Below are 13,932 nucleotides of genomic sequence, written 5' to 3'. Positions count from 1 at the left end.
TGTATATACTTCAGTATCTTCGAAATGATCAAATATTTAAGCATCGTTAATAGTTGTAGTTTTACTGTTATGTTTTAAGAAATATTTTGTAATAAAATTTCAATATATTTACAGATTTTGATTTTTCACTGTCATCTTTGTATTTGCTATCCACTCAATGTTACTCAATGCCATAATTAATATTAAAAGAGTTTGTAATTCATTTTATTTTAATGTATTATTTATATAATTTAATATTTCAATATTTAAGTGCTTTAAGATAGCTTCTTTTAGCACAGTCACAAATATTAAAATTATGAAAAAAGAAGTTGCATATTTTTTCTTACAAGTCGACAATTATTATTAATTTAAAAACCACCGTTTAAGATTGACAATTTTAAGGCAGCAATCTGCGTTTGTAAGCAGATCTTGGTAAACGCAAAGAACTAACAAAATTAGTTTAGTTAGGCAGCCAAACCCACTGCAGGGAATAACAACACATTCATGCAAACAAAATTGCTTGCACGGCTCATAGAGCAAAAGCTGAGAGTACTTTAAATTTGTAGTATTTTCGCTCTATCAGCTATGAGAGCGCAGATTTCGTTTTAGTCTTAGTTTTCAAAATATAAAGCTGCATAGTAGCATTTTAATGGATGGCGTGACTTATCTTAGTGCTTATATTGTCTTTGGTTAAACGTAATAAGCAGCAGCTTTCAAAGGTTTTGTACACAGTGTTAGTAACAAAGTGGATCAAGCAGGTTATCAATTGTATTTGTATAAAAAGTGCTAATAACGAAATCGAAATGTTGATTTCAACAAATTAAGTAAGTATAGAATTTTTTTATTGTTATAAACACGTTTTTATAGTTTAATCATTCAAAAACATAATCCTGGTCGAAGTCGTATTTATCAGCATTAGTTGATGACGAACCTAAACTAAAGCTGTCCAAAACGTCGGTTATTTTCGAAATTTTCTTCTCGTTTCGAACATTTTGCTTTTTCTTCTTCTTCTGCAGCTCCTTAATGTTTTTGTTAAGCGACTGATTTTCTGGAAAATATATTATATATTATATAGATGAGGAGAAAAATAGTTTTCAAAGATTTACCCTCTAGAAGCAACACAGGATCTGGTTTATCCTTCTTATTGTCGTCCAATTTTCTCTTGCGACCCTTTAACGGCGTTTCACTTTCTGTTATTTCTGCGGCAGCAATCTGCGTATCTTCAGGCGGCGACCTCAACTCAAGTGGGCCAGTCGACGTTATCTCCATAACATCATCTGATTTCTCTGGACATTGGTTCAGTAAGTCAGTCTCCATAGACTCAAAGTTATGTACGTCAAATTCTCGCGCCTCTGCGTGTACAATCGAAGCACTTATATGTACATTTGTATTATCGATTATTTCAGGCGGTTGAGTACAGTATTTGATCTTTCCGGTGTTCCAGTCGTTCAGCACACTACGCGCAGCGGACACAACATCTGGAACCCCCTTTTTTAAAAATTTTCCTGAATATCGGAATGACATATAAGAAATAATGACAATAAACTTAATAAATTGACTGACCCATTCTGGCAGCCTTCTTGGCGAAGAATTCTTCAAAGGTGTCATAGCTGGTAATATCGTACATTTTACAGAAATAATCTTTGCTGGCCCTTTTCAAAACGCTCTCTGCTATGCTAAAAGGATCCTTAACGTCGCCTACACGCTGGGCGTTCTTTAACACGGCGTGCGCGTTTTCGTTTCCCTCGCTGGCAATGCTGGTAAAAACAATGCCAGGACAATCAATAAGCTTGATCTTTGAATCAAGCTCAACTTCTTGCATAGCTCTGAAAAATATAGAAAGTTAGTAACCAATTAATCGACAATTATGTTTGATTTTAACAATTAGTTAATCATATGTAGTTAATAATTTATCAGATTTAGTCGTTGTAAGAATACTTCGTGTAAAAAGTGCACTCAACATTACATGTAATAAACAGAGAGTCTAAAGTTAATCTTTTCATTAGTAGTTGGGGTTGGAGTCATTGATTCTATTTTTACATTTCATTCTAAGGTTTACATTTTTATGTAATTTTTAGGTAACGTAAATTCTATGTAAATGCTTTGCAATATGTTCTTTAAAACGTAATTATAAATTAGAAGTTGCATATTTTTTGTTACTGAAAATAGCGAACCACAGTCGAAAATCGAGGAACAACGAGAATTTGTATATGTAGGAGACAAAATAGATAAATTGTTTTCTTATTTCAGTGCATAAAATCGAGGACCTATATAAAAATCTTATAGAAAGTATTTTTCTAGGTAATTGCATAATAATTTCATACCATATTACTTACTTAGTCACTCCAGGAGTGCTCCCAACCATGCATGAACGTCCTCGGGTTAGCGAGTTTATAATAGAGCTCTTGCCCACATTGGGTATGCCAACAACTCCGACGCGTATTGATGTTTTGATGCCCTTATTGCGACAGTAGTTGGCCAGCATAGACATGAGCAGCTCAGCTCCAATGCACACTGAACCCTGCATTGCTTTTTCGCTCTTCATGTCGCGTAGTTTCCTTCGTCCCAACTTTGACGCCTGATCTTGCGTGGAAGCCTTAAACGCTGTAACGGGCAGGCTGCGCCGAAAGAATTTGATCCAATTGTTTAGATTTTCCCTTGGAACAAGGTCGGCTTTATTCAGAATGAGTACCAGCCGCTTGTTACCAGGCGCAGCGCGCACAGCTCGCTCTACTTCATTGCAACGCGTACCCAACGGATCCCGTGCATCGACCACTTCCAGAACAACGTCTGCATTCTCAATAACCTTACGAAATTCTTTAAAGTACTGCTTCAGAGATTGTTCCTTGGTGGTGGCGTTCTTGTATTTCTTCTCGTTGGAATCAGCAGCATTATTTTCATGCATTATGTCGTGCACAGTGCTCCGAATGTCGGCATTTTCAACCATCGACTCCAGCGACTTGAATTTGTTCTGATCGCGTTCTGCTTTATAGGTTTCCCGGCGGGTTTGCCGCTCATGCTCCTGGCGTTTTTTTGCTTCCTCCACCTCTTTAAGTATATCATCTTTAAACGGGCATATGTTTGGTATTTGTATCAGTTTTTGCTTTTTACTGCCTTTCTTAGGATTCTTTTTGGCCTCGCGACGTTCCTTTCGGTTGTGTTCGCGTACTTTTTTGTCAATTTTGTGCTTGAGCCGACCAGTTAAACGCTTTGATTTTTTTGCTAAAAGTGTATTATATTAATAATTTTCTAGTTTTTAACAAACCACGTGGGACACTTACTCTTTAATCGTTTAAGAGCCATTTTTTAATAATTTCCAGCCTCACTATTGTATCTAAGCACGTGTAAATAAATGTGCTTCTTCTATGCACCCATTCAATGACCATTCACAAAGTCCACATTTACCAAATGTATTAATCAACACTGTAAAATATTTATAAGCGCTGCCAGATAGTTCAGTCTCGTGATGTAATTATACAAAATACCATTGTTGATAATTTATATTCCGTAAATATGTTTATGAAAACCACGGTTTTGGCTGGAATACATTTTATTAAGAAATGTACAGCAAATGCAGTATCATCAAGAAGCTCTTATATACACACTAGTGCATTTTTAAGCAAATCGGAGGACCGCAAAGAAATGTTAGCCTCCATGCCGGCTAAAGACGAAGGCACCATTGGCGAAAAGTCTGTCGATATTGACACGCTTCTTAACCGGTTAGTGCAGGCACAATAATTGACCTAATTCAATGTAATAAATAATATCTATTTATATCAACAGAAGAGCGAAGTCCTTTCCTGACGCTAGCACCGCCACGCAGCTTTTCAACGGTATTCCCTTTAACGAATTGCCAATCTGTAACATACGCGTGTCGCCCAACAACACAATTATTTCAGTAACGGACTACAAAGGTTAGTTGCGGGATTAAGTTCGACAAAGGCTTAAAAGGGTATTAAATATTATTTATTTGTTCTAGGTGTGCCAAGACTTATACGATCTTGCGGAGTCGAAGGTTTCAAAAATACCCGAAAAGGGACAAACATTGCAGCACAAGCAACAGCTGTTAGCATAAGCGGGGTAAGATGCAATATTTTAGCGGTTTCTAATTGTATGCTAATATTTATGCTCAACTTCAGAAAGCGGTTGAACTTGGCTGGAAGACAATTAGAGTGAAAGTTCGTGGACTTGGCCCAGGCAGAATGGTAAAATTATATTACGTTTATAGCGTATAATTATGTTTATAACATATGTTTAAATGTTTATTGTTACAGTCTGCCATCAAAGGCTTGCAAATGGGCGGCTTAAATATTGTTTCAATTACTGATAACACACCTGTATCCTGGAATCCACCGCGCCCTAGAAAACAACGAAGTCTTTAATTGAAGAGAAACACTATTGAAAATAGACAATATAAATCATATAAAAATAAAAATACTTGCTCGGTCTATTTTATATAATACCCTGTACTCCTAAAAAATGGGAAGACAGTCTACACTAGTTTTGTGGAAAGGTATATATAATAGATGGAAGCATTTCCGGCCCCATTACGACGCCCCATGCCAACGGCACAATTAGATCTTCATACAATTTTAGCAAGACAGGTAAGGAAATACAGAATTCGAGCATTAAAAAAAAAGTTGATTTAGAACTTTACTGACTAATCGAATTCTTCAGGTTCAGTGGCGGTAAGCTAATCCCTTGCCCTTGTCGGCTTGCCGGCTGTAATTATGTAGCCTATGCCATAGCTCGTTGATGGTTTTAGTTTTAGTTCCTATAGTACCTTTAAGAGCTATAGACTTGAAATTTAAGATGTAGGTGCTCCTAGTGCCCGCGCAGATCGAGTTTGTTTCCGATAATCAATAACTTACTCCGTTTCCAAGCAATCGATACAAATCGATATCCTGTTTTCTGGGCACTTTTGGTAAATAATAAGAGCTAGAGTCACCAAACTTGACACATAGCTTCTAAAATAGAATATATATATGCACTTGATGTTGGAAGAAGAGGGTCATGGGTATCCCCTAGTCGGGAGCTCTCGACTGGAACTTCTCACTTGTTTTATTTAATTATGTAAATGTCCTTTTTATACCCGAACCCATTAAAAATGGGCAATACGGGTACAATGTTTGTGCAAATATATGTAAATGGCAGAAGAATTATCTCCAACCCCATTAAGTATATGTATTCTTGATCAGCATCAATAGCCGAGTTGATCTAGCCATGTCCGTCTGTCTGTCCGTACGTCCATCCGCATGTTTGAATGCAAGGATCTCAGAAGCTGTAAGAGTTAGATCTAATTTTCTTCAGAAACTACTGTCGAATGCTTAAATAATGTTTATCTAAGATAATAATCTATTTTGTTTATGAATAATATAAAAATTGTAGGTGTTAACTATAATACGCTTACCAACTATAGTGGTACAATTTTTAAATGCGATAGTACGTCCATTCCGTTTATATTTATCCTACTTAATGTAAGCGTTGTTATAATGACGTGCAACTAGAGTGTGCAAAGACAACTTAAGGCTATGAAAGGCTTTATATTACATTGCATATCCTTGAAAGCATACACACAATCACCTAACTTTTTTAAATAAAACTTTTTGAACTATAAATTGTCGTATGTATGTACAAATGGTTGGCTGGAATGGTTATTGATATGGAATATAAAGTAAACGTAAATGGAGGATTATCGGATTTACAAAATGGAACTTTTTGGATTTAAAGTACGTTTGGCGGTTCAAATAATTGTCATGATGCTGTTGTGAACTTTTTATAGCGCCATTCAAAACTCTTAAGTATTATGTTTTGCATGGCTATACACATAGGGGTTAATATGCAACGACGTCGGTTATTGATTTGATTACTAGGCGACATTGGCACGTCGTGTGCTATAGGCATAGAGAACAATGAATGGCAACTGTTAATTTCCTGGTCCCCAAAGATGTTATCAAATCGTCTTATATCTTGCCATCGCCTTGACTTTTTAATATTATTTTGAGCAGAATATTTAATGCTGCGTAATGCCGTCATAGGATCGTCTATTGCTTTAATATCCGACTCGCAGTTGTGACAGCCTCTTGCACCATAAGACGCATGAAACTGCATATTGGATGTAATGCCGCAAATGTCTTGACTTCTGCCTCCACAGGGATTTTGAGGCGATTCCGTATGCCTTTCATCATTGCTGTCATCCCGCCTTGGCATCACACTTTCTTCGTAGTCCATGAAACTAGTGGCGCAGGAAGGCTGATATATAACCGCGGAAGCGTGGCCAGATCGACCAGAGTTTAATGGTGTACCCTGTTCCCATGTGTTTGTGCGTGGATCGTAGACTTCAACGATAGAAAGAAAATTGTTGCCGTCAAATCCTCCAATAGCGTACAGCTTGCCATCAAGTGTTGTAAGCGAAAGAGCACTCCGTGCAATTTGTATTGGCGCTACCATATCCCAGGTCTCGTTCTCAGTATCGTATCGTTCTACTGTAGCAAGTTGTCGTGTGCCATCAAAGCCTCCCACGACGTATATGAAGTGATTAATGGCTGCGACACCTAAAATTAAAGCATGGTAGTGCATTACAAACTGAAATAAATTAAACAAGTAAGAGGTTCTAGCCGGGAGCTCCCGACTAGGGGATACCCAGAACCCTCTTCTTTCAACATCAAGTGCATATATATATTCTATTTTAGAAGCTATGTATGTGTCAAGTTTGGTGACTCTAGCTCTTATATGTTCTGAGATCCTTGCGTTCATACATACGGACAGACAGACAGATGGACATGGTTAGATCGACTCGGCTATTGGTGCTGATCAAGAATATATATACTTTATGGGGTCGGAGATGCTTCCTTCTGCCTGTTACACACCTTATATCGATTTTTAATGGGTTCAGGGTATAAAAATAATTATATTTGGCATTTTCCGAGGCAATTTTATCAGTTCAGTTCTTGGTTAGGTCACGTCTCGCGAGCTTCCCTGCCCTACTCGTCCCGCGTAGGCAAAGTAGTAAAATAACATACATAAATCTCATAGAAGAGATTACCCGTCGTCACCGAATTTACCATACTCGTGTCCAGAGATCTCATTATATCGGACGGTCCTAATACATTCAACGGGCCTGTTGCGGCCCAATTAACAAAGTTAGTAAACAGGTCGCGAAGCTCATATTTATTTTCGTTTATATAAATTCTTTTGCCTCAATTGCAGGTTGGTTTTTCAATCCCCGTCTTAGTACTCACTCTCGACCCCAAACGAACTTTCGGTACAAAATCGAACTAATGCAGCAAAAATGGATTTGGCTGGGCAATAATCAGAGTTCAGTCAGCCAGTCAGGATTAACTCTTTGATATAAGTAAATAAGGTAAAGATTTTACCTGCTCCGCTGCGGCCAGTATTGAGGGACGGCAAATAGCTCCATTCATTATTTTCCGGATGGTAGCACTCTACACTGGCCAAACGCTCGTTGCCATCAAAGCCACCAATGGCGTACAGAAGACGATTAACAACCACAACGCCAACGCCCAATCGTTTGGAATGCATTGGCTGAACGAGCGTCCAGCGATCCTGGTCTGGGTCATAGCTACAAATAAAACGGATTAATTGTAAACTCATTATGTATGTTGTAGAGTACCTACTACTCCACTGTATTGTGGTATTCCATTCCTGCGGATCCACCCACAGCGTACATTAGCTCGTCCATGACTGCTACGCCGACACGATGACGCGGGACAGACATTGGCGAACAGGGCCGCCACGTTTCGCTTATAGCACTATATCGATCTACCCAGTCGGAATCGTATGAGGAGCCAATGTTGTTATTGCGCCCGCCCACTGCATAGAACTTTCCTTTGAGAAATGCAGCGCCCAGACCGGAACGTGGAATGCGCAGATTTGGTAAAGTAGTCCAAGTCTTGTCATCGACATTATATGCCTCCAGTATGTCCAATGAATGTCGGAAAAAACCGCCAGCGACGAATATCATACGCGTTGTATTTGGTGTGCGTTCTTTGACGCCTGGGCATTTGTGCAATGTTAAGTCTTTAAAGATCTTGGCTAGATATTCGCGACAAGCCGGAACCTTCCTCAGTACATCACAGTTTTTCATTTGCTCCTTAAGAAAGTTGGGCGTGAGAAACTGGCAGCGAACAGCGCCAAGAATGTGTTCCATCTTGCAATGCCGATTGTCCTCATCGTACTTCACCCATTTCAGAACGGCATTGTATACCTCGCGTTCTTCCTGTACGTTCAGCTCGTCCCGCCTGATAAGTGCTATCAGTTGATAAGCGGACAACTGTAAAAACTCTTCCTCCTGGCAAACCTGCGATGCGATCATAGAATGGAGGCTAATAAAGGTAAGAACAACATTCAACATACTCAACATACTTGCATAAAGTGACGTTCAATAAAGTAGTTTGCTTTCTTCTGTAGCTCACTGCAGCTGTGCTGTTCGGCAAAATTAGCAATGCCTATAGCGTTAGTTGGATCTAACTGGCGCTCCAGGAAAGCACAGCAGGCATCAATAACATTTTGGACTTGGAACATTGTCGCTGCAGGCAAAAGTTGGCAGACAGTTACTTCTGTCACACGTATCTGTCCAGTGTACATAAAGTAAAGAATCCGGGCCATTGCCGTGGGACACACCTAGCGAAATTGATTATGCTGTTCATATATTATAGCAACAATTTGGAGCTATATAGCTAGACTTTACTTACCCCCTGAAGTTGCACGCGCGACATCTCAGACTCCTTCAGTCCGCCAGTAAACATGGCCTTGAAGTACGGTGATGCAGCAGAAAGAACCACCTTGTGGGCAGGAAAGAGCTCCTTCTTCACTTCAAGCACAACGTCTGTTAGCATGCCGTGTGAACGCATCATGAACATCATTTTAAGTGCTTCCTTGGCGTAGTTCGACATGCAGAAAGTCATGTCATCATCTGTTGCATCGTGATCATCTATGGCACGCGCAGTATCGAAACGCCCGCATGGCGTGGAGAGGGAACAGCTGTCTGAGTTTTCGTTCATCTCTAAGTCTATACGAAAATACATATATTTAAAAAAAAACATTATAACTCTGGCTGTTAGAATAAGATTGGTCAAATTTGCATAACCTCCAGAAATTTCATCATTGAATATATATAATAACTCTCTGGGATGCTTGCCTGACTGCGTCTTAGTAAACCTCGTTAATGGGATATTTCAAATCAAGCAGACGGCGCAAACCTAAGAAAAGTCTGCTCGGGAATGGCCAACTATGGAATATTCTCATACCTAGTGTTAAGTTAATATCTTCAGCTAATACTATTGGGAAATAAATAAAAGTTCACCAGTTAAGATGACGGGTAGTTCATTTCATTCACTTCTGGCTAGCAAATCGAACGCTGGCCTGTTACAAATTATAAAAATCGATGAACAGAGTATGCCAATTGATTATTTATAGGAGTTGCGCCGTCTTGTCGATTTATAAAAAATAGGCGATAAGGCTCGCCAACATTAAAAGGTGTGCCAAAGTCCAATCACAACACGAATAAACAAGTAAGAGTGGTCTAGTCGGGAGTTGCCGACTAGGAATTTCCTTGATATCCTCACTATGAAGTTGTTGGGCCATAAATATCTTATCATATGTTTCTAAATTTCGTTTTGATTTTTAGCTTTAAGATAGATGTTTTTTTTTTTGGGGGGTTCGGGAAAGTTATCCAAAAAGTGAAATATTCTGGATCTGCGTATCTCATGAGACCCGGGGGGATATGTTCAAAAACACGATTTCAACTCGACTTTTTATAAACATTTTGTTTTCTCTGCTTATGTTGTTGTGTGTACATATGTATGTGTGTATTGAAATAAGCTGGAATGTTTGCTATGACAGCCGGCGCGTAGTCAGGGTATCTCCTAGTCGGACACTTTCGACAATAGCACTCCTACTCGCTATTACATACCGTACTACCAAATGGGATAAGAACATACTCCTGTATTGTGGATTGCTTTTTTCCGCGCCTTTTTCAAATGGAAACTAGGAACGTACAAACTAAAAAGATCAGCTCACTGAGCTTGTACCTTCGACATCGACTGATTGTGCGTACGCCGGAATTCAACTGAACCAATTTGCTTTGTCATTCCCTCACAAAAAAGCCACACAAAACAGGTAGCGGTAGCGTCGAAACGTCGCTATGAAATAAGTGGACTAGACGGGAATGTCCAACTGCGGTATACCCTGTATCTGTATCTGCCTCCGCACTGTTTTAGCCCACACAGCATCACCTTCATTGCTATACAAAAACGTCGTTAAGTTGAATTCAAATTTGATTATACTCAAATATATGTCTCAAAATAAAAGATTAGAGGAAACAATCCATCTGTGCATACTAAGCGAGATCTGAACTTTATTTTCGATACCAAATTCTCAATTTCACGTCCTTGCTTTTACAGTTATCGTTGCGTTTATACACACGGACATAGCTTTGTGATCGAAATATCTCTTTTCAGGCATTGGCATTACTTTAATTTGCTTCTTATTTTTAGCAATTTTCAGTAGGTGTAGGGTATAAAATCGTGTCATGTGGTGTAGTTAATAAGTGCAGTGTCATGCTATAAATACGAAAACTCAGCGCCTAACTGAAATAGCAAATAAAGGTGACTGTATTTTTTGCTTACATGCCCGCCCCCCTGTGCCTTCTATTAATTCCGAGACTTTAGGAACTACATATCTAGGTGCTTTATGTAGTGACCGAATGGAGTCATCTGACCTAGACTAGGATTAAGATCCTCACGTTTTAAATTATTAATAGTTACAGCGGACCTAAGTCTAAAGTGATCAATTATGTCAGACAAATCCCAGTTGCCACAAACATTTTAAAATATATGTAAGTCTGAATATAGATAACGTTCATATATATTGTTACGTGCATAAGTGTACATGTATATATGTATACATGTGCGTACAAAATTGGAAATGTGTGGGTAAAGTGACGTGCTTTTTGAATGACTATGCATAAAAATCTGCGTATCTTAAGCACAAGGAGTTCCCTTCACGGTTTTTTTTATCAAGTTTGCGATAATCACAAAGGCAAAGTGTAAGTGAGAGAGGGAAGGAGAAATATTGTCAAATCATGATGAGAAGGCACAATTGCACACATGTTCATATGCACACATACATGTGTAGTATCTTCAAATACATAGATGAGTATGTGCATATAAACAAATGCTCGATATATAGAAGTATTCGGCAGTAGTAAGAGCGAAAGAACTTTTGATTAATTATTATGAAGGCTTGTTGATATGTAAATGCACATGTTTATGTACATTATGCATGCAATTGATTGAATGTTCAACCAACAACTTGTTGATTTTCTGGATGGAACTGGCGTGTCATAATAGAGTACGCGTAGTTGAATATTAGCGAATATTTATCAAGATTTCAACATTTTGTGTATGTAACTTATTATGTGCTTTGAAAAGAAAATATTTTTATTGAGTGTATACACAAATGGTAAGACTATAGTGTGTGTACCAACAGCTGATAAGTTAAGCAGCGCGATGTATGTAGGTATTTTTTCAATCTTAGATTTTAGAGTTTCAATGGATAAGACCACGTTCATTTATAGCAATTTGTTTGAATAAAATCTGGCACAAACATGAATATCTTTTTTTGTATTTATTTGCAGTTCATTCATTAATAATAGTACCGTTTGTTATTATTATTTCGTAGCACTCACAACTGCAAACGGGAACAACTATCAACTAAAGCGCTCGCAGTGTTGCCATAAATCTTAAAATACCATTATGGGTATTCCAATAAAATATTTGTAATTAATTGTATTTGCCATTAATCTAAAATGCAAGGAAACTGTACGCATATGCTTAAGTTAGCCAGTATTATGAGAATATATACAATTTATAGTGTGATCTTTTAAAGTTAATTTTAAGTGCAAATGTGCCATCGACATCAATGGCAGAGAGGATGGTATTTTCAGTATATTTATGTCGGCAAAGAGCATGCTCGTATTTTGGACTCTTGGTCATACTGATTTTTTGTGACCGCTTTGCATCTTACGTGACATTCCTTATCGCAACAAAATAAAAATATCTAAAATGTCAACATCAACGATACGAAAATACAGCGCTTCTGTTATATTTTTTCACGGCTCTGGTGATACTGGACAAAATTTACTAGAATGGGTCCGGTTCTTATTAGGCCGAGATTTTAACCTCGCCCATGTAAAAATTATATATCCAACTGCTCCAATGCAAAAGTACACTCCTTTAAATGGACAGCTTTCCACTGTGTGGTTCGATCGACGATCGGTAAATATTGCAGCGCTGGAAAGTAAGAAGAGCATGTCCCAATGTTATGATATCGTACACCAACTCATCCAGAATGAAGTAGACCACGGCATCCCGTTGAATCGCATAATTGTCGGTGGTTTCTCAATGGGCGGCGCTTTAGCCTTGCATACATGTTACCACCTAAATACTGGTTTAGCTGGTGTATTTGCACACTCATCGTTCCTTAATCGTAAATCTGTGGTCTATGAATCCCTGGAAAATCAAAAGGCTCCAACAAACACGCTTCCTGAACTTCTTATGCTCCACGGAGAGCGCGATACATTAGTTCCCCTTGAATGGGGGCTAGAAACATTTGAATCATTACAAAAACTGGGCATAGTAGGCACATTCACCCCCTTAAAAAACACATTGCACGAGCTAAAGAAACGCTCGCTGCTTGATTTGGAGGATTGGATATTGAAAAAGTTGCCGCCTTTAAGTATGGACATTTCTAATAAACTTTGATTGACTCCCAAACTATTTGCGTTTGATTAAACCAAGTTTGTATTCGTACTTATTTTCTAAATGCGACTATTTGGAATAAAACCGATGCAATGAGGAGCACCACACAGACAAGGTTTTCCATTAGACATTCCATCGCGATGCTCCTCCCCCGCATAGTGGAAGCATAACTCCTCATTGGCATATATATCGTGTTTTGCAAAGATTCCTACAAGCATTTCAAACAGAAATAAGCATGATTTTACTTTTTGTAGACCAAGCTCACCAATTTTTGGTATGGGGCAGTTTGTTCGCACGGGTAAGATCTCACAGTTTGGCTGACAGCTGTGGTTTAGATACCGACCGATATTTCCACGTTGAGCTGGATCTACAATAGTTAGTAACAATTTCTTTTGCACCAGATAAGGACTTTGAGGTGCTACATGCTCATTAAGACATAATATGTAGTTCACAAGGCAATTTTTGTCAATGTGTTCCAGTCGCCGCCGAGCCTCTGGCAGAGTTAATAGCTCGCCTGCATACTCACAGATAAAAGCCCCACTAGGAATATCAGCAGTAGTGCGCAAACCTTTTGATTTATACAATGGCGATTCAAATACTTCAAGATTTTTGCGTGGTCCATACTGCACTCGTCGGTTTGTGCATAGAGTAATCCGGCATTCACATAGATCATTGCATTCGATAATAGATGGAAATTGCTTATCTGCACTTGATAATAAAACTAATTCGCCTTTCACGCGAGTGTATTTAATGCCGTCTCCGTGGTAGCAAAGAACAATGTTACTACAGTTGTCCGTACATGTACATGATAATGTCAGCTGAGAATTGTAATCATCCTTCAGGCGTCTGTATTCTGGGCTTCCATCATCAGGCATGAGTACGTTTTCCAAAATATATTCTACATTCCCATTGTGATCGTAATCATCAATAATTTCAATGTACGCTGGCATTGAATCTTAAAGTTATTTCTCTCATCAATACGTTGTTAGCATGCAATACCAGGGATACGGCATATTGACTTTACATCGATGTATCGATGTTTTGCGTACGATTAATCGAAACGATTCGATTGTTTAATGAATCAAATTTTATTCGATGTAAGCTGTGTTGTTTTGTTTGTTGCATTTTCAGTCCCGTGGGGCGACAGTTATGATGACACAGTGTCTGATTC

General features: G+C 38.5%; 5 protein-coding genes across 5 annotated transcripts; 2 read left to right on the top strand and 3 right to left on the bottom strand.

Moving 5' to 3' along the window:
* Positions 1-799: 799 nt before the first annotated feature.
* On the bottom strand, positions 800-3,387 carry Ns1 (Nucleostemin 1). The gene is made up of 5 exons (XM_002055770.4): positions 3,261-3,387; positions 2,316-3,201; positions 1,543-1,805; positions 1,086-1,484; positions 800-1,027 (listed from the first exon to the last, which is right to left on the bottom strand). The coding sequence occupies exons 1-5, from the start codon at positions 3,280-3,282 to the stop codon at positions 852-854; spliced, it is 1,746 nt and encodes a 581-aa protein (XP_002055806.1). The 5' UTR covers positions 3,283-3,387; the 3' UTR covers positions 800-851.
* Positions 3,388-3,432: 45 nt separating this feature from the next.
* Positions 3,433-4,414, top strand: mRpS11 (mitochondrial ribosomal protein S11). Its single transcript, XM_002055769.3, has 5 exons — positions 3,433-3,698; positions 3,763-3,893; positions 3,959-4,059; positions 4,119-4,184; positions 4,254-4,414. Exons 1-5 carry the CDS (start codon positions 3,493-3,495, stop codon positions 4,359-4,361), a joined length of 612 nt encoding a protein of 203 aa, XP_002055805.2. The 5' UTR covers positions 3,433-3,492; the 3' UTR covers positions 4,362-4,414.
* A 905-nt stretch (positions 4,415-5,319) lies between these two features.
* Positions 5,320-11,741, bottom strand: Keap1 (kelch like ECH associated protein 1). Its single transcript, XM_002055768.4, has 6 exons — positions 11,660-11,741; positions 8,694-9,010; positions 8,365-8,622; positions 7,617-8,299; positions 7,356-7,561; positions 5,320-6,533 (listed from the first exon to the last, which is right to left on the bottom strand). Exons 2-6 carry the CDS (start codon positions 9,000-9,002, stop codon positions 5,734-5,736), a joined length of 2,256 nt encoding a protein of 751 aa, XP_002055804.3. The 5' UTR covers positions 9,003-9,010; positions 11,660-11,741; the 3' UTR covers positions 5,320-5,733.
* A 255-nt stretch (positions 11,742-11,996) lies between these two features.
* On the top strand, positions 11,997-12,776 carry LOC6632467 (lysophospholipase-like protein 1). Its single transcript, XM_002055767.4, has one exon. It carries the CDS (start codon positions 12,066-12,068, stop codon positions 12,762-12,764), a length of 699 nt encoding a protein of 232 aa, XP_002055803.1. The 5' UTR covers positions 11,997-12,065; the 3' UTR covers positions 12,765-12,776.
* Positions 12,777-12,779: 3 nt separating this feature from the next.
* LOC6632466 (probable histone-lysine N-methyltransferase set-23) lies at positions 12,780-13,766 on the bottom strand. The gene is made up of 2 exons (XM_002055766.4): positions 13,027-13,766; positions 12,780-12,969 (listed from the first exon to the last, which is right to left on the bottom strand). Exons 1-2 carry the CDS (start codon positions 13,709-13,711, stop codon positions 12,821-12,823), a joined length of 834 nt encoding a protein of 277 aa, XP_002055802.2. The 5' UTR covers positions 13,712-13,766; the 3' UTR covers positions 12,780-12,820.
* Positions 13,767-13,932: the final 166 nt, after the last annotated feature.

The sequence above is a fragment of the Drosophila virilis genome, chromosome 2 (assembly GCF_030788295.1).
Source record: "Drosophila virilis strain 15010-1051.87 chromosome 2, Dvir_AGI_RSII-ME, whole genome shotgun sequence".
Lineage (NCBI taxonomy): Eukaryota > Metazoa > Arthropoda > Insecta > Diptera > Drosophilidae > Drosophila > Drosophila virilis.
Note: the sequence above shows the minus strand (reverse complement) of the source record. Positions and strands in the feature narration are given on the sequence as shown.

Excerpts from the sequence above, each read along its gene's own strand:
- Ns1 (XM_002055770.4), bottom strand. The coding sequence starts at position 3,282 with ATGGCTCTTAAACGATTAAAGA. Across the intron at positions 3,202-3,260 it reads GGCTCTTAAACGATTAAAGA|CAAAAAAATCAAAGCGTTTA; the intron begins GTAAGTGTCCCA and ends ATACACTTTTAG. Across the intron at positions 1,806-2,315 it reads AGCACTCCTGGAGTGACTAA|AGCTATGCAAGAAGTTGAGC; the intron begins GTAAGTAATATG and ends TATATTTTTCAG.
- mRpS11 (XM_002055769.3), top strand. The coding sequence starts at position 3,493 with ATGTTTATGAAAACCACGGTTTTGGCTGGAATACATTTTATTAAGAAA. Across the intron at positions 3,699-3,762 it reads ATTGACACGCTTCTTAACCG|AAGAGCGAAGTCCTTTCCTG; the intron begins GTTAGTGCAGGC and ends TTATATCAACAG. Across the intron at positions 3,894-3,958 it reads TTCAGTAACGGACTACAAAG|GTGTGCCAAGACTTATACGA; the intron begins GTTAGTTGCGGG and ends TATTTGTTCTAG.
- Keap1 (XM_002055768.4), bottom strand. The coding sequence starts at position 9,002 with ATGAACGAAAACTCAGACAGCTGTTCCCTCTCCACGCCATGCGGGCGT. Across the intron at positions 8,300-8,364 it reads TTGAACGTCACTTTATGCAA|GTTTGCCAGGAGGAAGAGTT; the intron begins GTATGTTGAGTA and ends ATCGCATCGCAG. Across the intron at positions 7,562-7,616 it reads TACCACAATACAGTGGAGTA|CTATGACCCAGACCAGGATC; the intron begins GTAGGTACTCTA and ends TTTTATTTGTAG.
- LOC6632467 (XM_002055767.4), top strand. The coding sequence starts at position 12,066 with ATGTCAACATCAACGATACGAAAATACAGCGCTTCTGTTATATTTTTT.
- LOC6632466 (XM_002055766.4), bottom strand. The coding sequence starts at position 13,711 with ATGCCAGCGTACATTGAAATTATTGATGATTACGATCACAATGGGAAT. Across the intron at positions 12,970-13,026 it reads CTGCCCCATACCAAAAATTG|GAATCTTTGCAAAACACGAT; the intron begins GTGAGCTTGGTC and ends AAATGCTTGTAG.